Genomic DNA, 8762 nt, shown 5'->3' on the forward strand with positions numbered 1-8762 from the left:
AGGTAACACACACACACAGGTACCACACACACACGGCCGTGTCTGTACCAATACACCCTCCCCTGCTGGTTTAGGTGAACGCTGCAGCTCCTCCCTCCCTAACTACCAGCTTTATCAAAGAGGAGAGTTTTAAGATTACTCTGAAAAGGGTGTCTGGGTTAAACATCCTGGAACCCCCCTGACAACAAGGTACTAGGAGCTCCTTCTGATGGTTTCTGAAGTAAAGCTCCAGGGACAAACACTCAGGAAACGGGAGTTCATGGGAACCCAAACGTCAATGGTCACTTTTTGAAATGATCCGACTTTTATGGACCTTTGTCCGTAACGTCTTCATCTGAGTAGTTTTACTCATGTAAAACATTTCCCCGATGTTCTCCTAACCCATACTAATGCTGCGTTCAGACTGCAGGCAAAAGTAGCCGGTAGACCTGGTCACGTGCTGCGGTCACGTGACCAGGTCAGACTTCTTCAGACGTGGTGTGAACACTCAAATCAGATGTAGACCACTTCCATATGTGGTCCTAATCTCACGTCAAAATTTTACATCAATCTACATCGACATTTGTCCCAATGATGCTCCGGCTGGAGGTACCGTGTGTTCATGGGCATCGGAAAAACAATGTAATCACTGGGGCGGTCCCTGATATTCCCAGGTGGCATGAACACACCATTAGCCATAGACACGGACAGTCACATTAAAATCTTGACTTGGCCTACAACATGGAGAACAGCAGTTGGAGCAAGTCAATGGAGGGAGAGGGAGCTGTTAGACCTCATTAGTGTATGGGGAGATACTTCAATCAAAACTAGAAGGATCATACCGTAACCGCTCCAAACGAACTGGAAGAACGGGGACCAGGAGAACGTGGATGACTTCCTCCATAACCTCGCTGACTTTAGTGCAGCAGCGTGCTGCGTCTGATGTCATTGTTATTGGTATTTTGATCATGCGGGTCATTTCAAAACCACAAACTGTTCACACTGGAATCTGATATAGGCCACATTGTAAAAGGTCATGTGATCAGACAAACAACAAATCAGATCTGAGCAAGAAATCCCAAATAAGCATTAAGACTTGTGGTGTGAACGTAGCCATAGACGTATGTACTAATGAAGTGGGAGTTTTTATTTTTTTCCTAAGTGTTTTTGATGCATAAACGAGTTCTATTTAAAAACATGAACTATGTGTTAAAACTGTGTTAAATGGCAACAAGTCCTCCAAGAAGAGTTGACTGTTGAACACACTCACCTGGCTGTGATTCTTAATTCTGCTCTTTTTTCTTTGTTTTCATTCAGATGTCCCGCCTCACCTGCCCCAGTCAGCCAATAGGAGACCTTATCCCGCTCCCTCAGGTAGGCTGAATCACCTGGTTGACTTTCAGTCTCTAAAGCTCCCATATCATTTCATATCATCCTCATTCTCAGGTCTATACAAGAACATGTTTACATGCTTCAATTAACAAAGAGAGGGGTGTGTGTGTGTGTGTGTGTGTGTGTGTGTGTGTGTGTGTGTGTCTGTGTGTCTGTGTGTCTGTGTGTCTCTGTCTGTCTGTTGCAGCTGAGGAAGACGAGGAGCTTCATGGTAAACTGGAGGAAGATCGTTTTCTCTTCTCGTTAGAAAACCAGTCAGCAGCGTGTGACGTCCTGGACCTGAGGGAGGTTCTGTCCGTGTTTCTGAAAGACGGGTAAATACTAAAGTCAGACCAGAGCGTCTGTCTGGGATCTTTTCTTCTAAAACTCTCCTTGGAGAGGTGTAGAACAGCCGATGAAGAAACGCCTCCTCATATCTGAACCAGAGACGGTAACGCTTACTGTTTTAACCCTCGTGTTGTCATCACGTCGACCAACGTGCAACTTTAAGTTTTTCTGGGTCAAAATTTAAACTTTTTGTAGTTCTACAGTTAGTACATGACCAAGGTACTTGTGTGTTGTGTAAGTAGTTCTACAGTTAGTACATGACCAAGGTACTTGTGTGTTGTGTGAAGTAGTTCTACAGTTAGTACATGACCAAGGTACTTGTGTGTTGTGTGCAGTAATCCTACAGTTAGTACATGGCCAAGGTACTTGTGTGTTGTGTAAGTAGTTCTACAGTTAGTACATGACCAAGGTACTTGTGTGTTGTGTAAGTAGTTCTACAGTTAGTACATGGCCAAGGTACTTGTGTGTTGTGTGCAGTAATCCTACAGTTAGTACATGGCCAAGGTACTTGTGCGCAGTAATCCTACAGTTAGTACATGGCCAAGGTACTTGTGTGTTGTGTGCAGTAATCCTACAGTTAGTACATGGCCAAGGTACTTGTGTGTTGTGTGCAGTAATCCTACAGTTAGTACATGGCCAAGGTACTTGTGTGTTGTGTGCAGTAATCCTACAGCTAGTACATGACCAAGGTGCTTCTGTGTTGTGTGCAGTAATCCTACAGCTAGTACATGACCAAGGTGCTTCTGTGTTGTGTGCAGTAATCCTACAGCTAGTACATGACCAAGGTGCTTGCACGTTGTGTGCAGTAATCCTACAGCTAGTACATGACCAAGGTGCTTCTGTGTTGTGTGCAGTAATCCTACAGCTAGTACATGACCAAGGTGCTTCTGTGTTGTGTGCAGTAATCCTACAGCTAGTACATGACCAAGGTGCTTGCACGTTGTGTGCAGTAATCCTACAGCTAGTACATGACCAAGGTGCTTCTGTGTTGTGTGCAGTAATCCTACAGCTAGTACATGACCAAGGTGCTTGCGCGTTGTGTGCAGTAATCCTACAGCTAGTACATGACCAAGGTGCTTCTGTGTTGTGTGCAGTAATCCTACAGCTAGTACATGACCAAGGTGCTTCTGTGTTGTGTGCAGTAATCCTACAGCTAGTACATGACCAAGGTGCTTCTGTGTTGTGTGCAGTAATCCTACAGCTAGTACATGACCAAGGTGCTTCTGTGTTGTGTGCAGTAATCCTACAGCTAGTACATGACCAAGGTGCTTCTGTGTTGTGTGCAGTAATCCTACAGCTAGTACATGACCAAGGTGCTTGCTGTGTTGTGTGCAGTAATCCCTACAGCTAGTACATGACCAAGGTGCTTGCTGTGTTGTGTGCAGTAATCCTACAGTTAGTACATGGCCAAGGTACTTGTGTGTTGTGTGCAGTAATCCTACAGTTAGTACATGGCCAAGGTACTTGTGTGTTGTGTGCAGTAATCCTACAGTTAGTACATGGCCAAGGTACTTGTGTGTTGTGTGCAGTAATCCTACAGTTGATTGCTGGGACAACATCTTGGTCGTCTTTTGTCACTTCTGTTAAGTTCAGAGGAACAAACGTCTGACTCTCTGACTGCTGTTCTACTTTAAATTATTTAACCCTCCTGTTCTGTTTTCAAAAGGTTTCTATATCAGAACATTTGGGTTTCTTTCTATCAAACTGTCAAAAGAAAAAAACCTGGATGTTTCCCTACAACACTGTTCACAATAAATTAAATAATCAGTTCACTACTTTCATTCAATTTGGGTGTTTTATTCAATTTTATAGTATTTTAATTTTTTTTTATAAAAGTACGTCAGAAAAAGCGCCGAAAAAATCATGATCAATGACATTTTTAAACAGAAAAGCGACGACGGGACATCAACACAAGGGTTAAATCTTTCTGACCTTTAACGTGACATCAGCAGGTCTGGAAGAACAATGACGCTCACAGAGACGGGTCTGTCCAAACGTTATGTATTATGAGACAGAGACGGGTCGGTCCAAACGTTATGTATTATGAGACAGAGACAGGCGTGATGGACTGATATGTGAGATAACAGCCCCCCCTGGTGGACACTCCTCTGTCTCTGCAGGTCAACATGACGAGGAACACACATGATCACAAGTCTAACGGGTACTGCAGTATTTCATTCATCGGTTACTGTAAAGAGATTCTGAATGTTGTCGTTGATACTTCATGTGTCTCAGCTCACACTGTAACAGATTTTGGTGCGTAACTCTAACCCAAACTGGGACGTTTCACAGCGTTACCACGTCGTGTTTAACCCTTGTGTGTCTCCCGTCGGCAACTTTGTGTTTTTCTGGGTCAAAATTTCAATTTACACTTTTTTCAACGTTTTTGTCGATTTTATTTAAAAAGAAATGTCTCTTTTCCGTTTTTTTTTTTTTTTTGACACTTTTTTAAACACATTTTTGATGTGTGTGTGTGTGTGTGTATGTATGTATATATATAGATATATATATATATATATATATATATATATATATATATATATATATATATATATATATATATATATATCAGGTATTGTATTACTCTGTATTCTTATGCTCCTTGTGATTTATTTAGAGTTGTATATGGTATCTTGTCTTACTTCCTACCTGATCTCCCCCTGTGTGTGTTGTCAGACATCAGTTTGAGATGGTGACGCTGAGTGATCGTCTGATCTGTGCTGCTGACAGCCAGGAGGAGCTGCTGACTCACCTGCATCATATCCTCAAGGTACACCTGTCTCACCGTGCTGCACGTCAAAAAGCTGATCGATGCCCATCTTTATGCAACTGAATCCGTTGAATGCGACTATCCAATGAAAGCACAAGGTTGTAGGTCCTTTGGTTTCAACGATGTGTTCCACGACCACCTAGTAAAAGATAGTGCTGTTGTTGTCTTTAGTCTGTGGCCCAACAGGTAGATTAGCTCTCCAAGCTAACGGTAGCCAGAGTGATGACATATGAAAGCATCAAACATGATTTTAGATGAAGGAGAAGAGATCAGCTGTTGCTTAGACCTCGTCCAGACGTGAACTGTCTGGACGAGGTTACTGGAAACTAGCTCTGGGACTGGCTCTGTTCTCTGATTCCTAGTTTAACTCTCTGTTTCCAGGTGATTCTCCCAGGGGGCGTGTCCTACGCCGAGGTGGGCGGGGCCTCTGCCGTCAGTAAGGTGTGTGTTGTTGACATGGGCGGGGCCTCGAGTCACTCTGAAGCCTGGTTGTTGCTGTGGGAGGACGGAGTCAGTGTTTATCCCGTCAGCAGACACACACAGCAGGCACTGAGGATGGATCTGAGCACGCTCACTCATCATGGTAACAGGCTTCATTTACCTCTAGATGATGATAATAATAATAATAATAATAATAATAATAATAATAATCATCTTGATTTATATAGCACCTTTCATACAGAGTGAAGCTAAAGTGAAACAAACCAGATCACATTAATTCCAAATAATCAAATGACCAAACAGAGGCTGCAGACATAAGCCGAGAACATATCCCATAATAGAATATGTAAAAATCTAAACAACACGAGGGAAATCATGTAATCTATGATAATACAATCAGTGCTGAATAAATATGTTAACCCTGTGTTGCCTTCTGGGTGTAATTGGAAATGAACACTTTATATTTTACACTTTCTGTTTTTGTCTCTTAATTTGTCACTTTTAAAAAAAAGTTTTTGTCTCCTTCAACATTTTGTAAACAATCTTGTTTGTAACAACGTGGAATAAAATACGTAGTGCAAAAAAGACTAAGATGCTATATATATAAAAAAGATAAGTATGGTTTTATTTACAGTGTGCTATGCAATGTGGAGTAATGATATTGCACAGTATACAGATATTGCACATTAGTGAAAATGTAGTTATCAATATTAACAATAGTATTAAATATTGCACAGTAGTGAGTAGAAGAGAGTCCGGGGTTGGGGGGTTAGACTGAAGTCAGAACATGTGCATGAGTTCAGAGTAGTTATAACTGTTCTAGAGTCTGTTGGTCCTTGTTCTGATGGACCTGTAGCCCCCCCCCCTGAGTCTCCCTGTGCTCCTGAAGATAAGACCATGGTCTGACATGTTGAGATAGTTTAGAGTCCTGTCAACTTGGTTTCTATTACATCTTCTATCTTTCTATTACATCTTCTATCTTCTATTACATCTTCTATTACATCTTTCTATTGTATCATATTACATCTTCTATTACATCTTTCTATTGTATCATTATATTACATATTCTATTACATCTTCTATTACATCTTTTATTATATCATTATATTACATTTATTACATCTTCTATTACATCTTTCTATTGTATCATATTACATCTTCTATCTTTCTATTACATCTTCTATTACATCTTTCTATTACATCATTATATTATATCTTTCTATTATATCATATTATAACTCCTATTACATCGTTCTATTATATCATATTATATCTTCTATTACGTCTTTCTATTACATCTTTCTATTATATCATATTATATCTTCTATTACATCTTTCTATTATAGCTTTCTATTATATATTATATTACATCTTCTATTACATCTGTCTAGTATATCTGTTATATATTTCTATTTTCTTCCATTATATCTTTCTATTACATCTTTCTATTACATCATTATATTACATCTTTCTATTATATCTTTCTGTTATATCTTTGTTATATCTTTATATCATATCTTGTATTACATCTTTCTATTACATCATTATATTACATCTTTCTATCACATCATTATATTATATCTTCTATTACATCTTTCTATTATATCATATATCTGCTATTACATCTTTCTATTATATCATTATTATATCACATCTTTCTATTACATCTTTCTATTATATCATATTATATCTTCTATTACATCTTTCTGTTATATCATATTACATCTTCTATTACATCGTTCTATTATATCGTTGTTATGTATTTCGATTATATCATATTACATCTTTCTGTTATATCTTTGTTATATCTTTATCATATCTTCTATTACATCTTTCTATTATAGCTTTCTATTATATATTATATTACATCTTCTATTACATCTGTCTAGTATATCTGTTATATATTTCTATTTTCTTCTATTATATCTTTCTATTACATCATTATATTACATCTTTCTATTATATCTTTCTGTTATATCTTTGTTATATCTTTATATCATGTCTTGTATTACATCTTTCTATTACATCATTATATTACATCTTTCTATTACATCATTATATTATATCTTCTATTACATCTTTCTATTACATCATTATATTATATCTTCTATTATATCTTTCTGTTATATCATTATATTATATCTTCTATTACATCTTTCTATATCTTTTCATTATATCTTTCTGTTATATCTGTATATTACATCTTTCTATTATAGCTTTCAATTACATCTTTCTATTACATCTTTCTGTTATATCATATTACATCTTATATTACATCTGTCTATTATATCGTTGTTATATATTTCAATTATATCATATTACATCTTTCTATTATAGCTTTCTATTACATCTTTTTGTTATATCTTTGTTATATCTTTATCATGTCTTCTATTACATCTTTCTATTATATCTTTCTATTACATCATTATATTACATCTTTCTATTATATCTTTCTGTTATATCTTTGTTATATCTTTATATCATATCTTGTATTACATCATTATATTACATCTTTCTATTACATCTTTCTATTACATCTTTCTATTTTATCATTATTACATCTTTCTCTTATATCATATTACATCTTTCTATTACATCTTTCCATTATATCTTTCTGTTATATCTTTGTTATATCTTTATATCATATCTTCTATTACATCTTTCAATTATATCTTTCTATTACATCTTTCTATTATATCTTTCTATTACATCTGTCTAGTATATCTTTGTTATATATTTCTATTATCTTCTATTAAATCTTTCTATTATATCTTTCTATTACATCTTTCTATTATATCATTATATCTTTCTATTACATATTTCTATTATATCATATTACATCTTCTATTACATCTTTCTATTATATCTATTATATCTTCTATTACATCTTTCTATTATATCATATTACATCTTTCTATTATAGCTTTCTATTACATATTTCTATTATATCATATATCTTCTAATACATCTTTCTATTATATCATTATATTACATCTTCTATTACATCTTTCTATTATAGCATATTACATTTTCTATTACATCTGTCTATTATATCGTTGTTATATATTTCTATTATATCATTATATTACATCTTTCTATTATATCTTTCTATTATATCATTATATTACATCTTCTATTACATCTGTTACATCTTTCTATTATATCTTTCCATTATATCTTTCTATTATATCTTTCCATTACATCTTTCTATTATATCTTTCCATTACATCTTTGTTATATCTTTATCATATCTTCTATTATATCTTTTTGTATTCTGTCAGAATGTGTGTTAACTCAGAACAGACAAATCAAGAGTTAAAAAATGGGTTTAAATGAACTTCCTGTTAACCAGAAGTAGAAAGTGAAGCCTGTGAATGAAAGTTTGGAATCGGCTTGATTTAAAATCTGAAACTCTTTTTCAGAAATGGGTCCATCTGAAAACATCATCGCCATGGCGACGGCAGACAGGTGACGACCTCACTGATACTTTCCACACCACAACAACAGATTGTAGTTGCTAATTCAGAAGTTTTAAGTGGAGATGTTGTGATAGCATGTATTCCTTCCAGTGTGTCATGTATCATACCATAGTCCCTTTCTGACCCGAGGGGTTTCTGCAGTTCCTAGAACCCTTTTTTTCTCCTGTTCTGACTGGACCAATTTGGGGATTATGAAGTTCCTCTGACCACAGTTCCTGTAAATCTTTCAGCTCCTACTTCAGGACAGGGTCTTTCCCTTTCCCACATAGGAACCCTTAGTGATCTAGCAACGTCAGAAACACAAACCGTACATATTCTCCACTCTCTGTTGTAGTTCTCCTACATATGCTAACTCACAAGACAACATCACGCAT

At 36.2% G+C, this 8762-nt stretch overlaps 1 protein-coding gene across 3 annotated transcripts in view; it reads left to right on the forward strand.

The window, feature by feature from the left end:
* The window catches only part of LOC144513457 (uncharacterized), a 30271-nt gene extending 21834 nt beyond the window's left edge, over window positions 1–8437 (forward strand). For all 3 annotated transcript variants that reach the window (XM_078244540.1, XM_078244539.1, XM_078244542.1), the window contains 5 exons: window positions 1297–1353; window positions 1559–1685; window positions 4375–4468; window positions 4850–5051; window positions 8332–8437. In XM_078244540.1, the coding sequence (XP_078100666.1) occupies window positions 1297–1353; window positions 1559–1685; window positions 4375–4468; window positions 4850–5051; window positions 8332–8381 (530 nt within the window). In that variant the 3' untranslated portion in view covers window positions 8382–8437. The remainder of the gene's footprint in view (window positions 1–1296; window positions 1354–1558; window positions 1686–4374; window positions 4469–4849; window positions 5052–8331) is intronic.
* The last annotated feature ends 325 nt before the right edge of the window (window positions 8438–8762 follow it).

Source organism: Sander vitreus, unplaced genomic scaffold (genome assembly GCF_031162955.1).
Source record: "Sander vitreus isolate 19-12246 unplaced genomic scaffold, sanVit1 ctg255_0, whole genome shotgun sequence".
Taxonomy (NCBI): domain Eukaryota; kingdom Metazoa; phylum Chordata; class Actinopteri; order Perciformes; family Percidae; genus Sander; species Sander vitreus.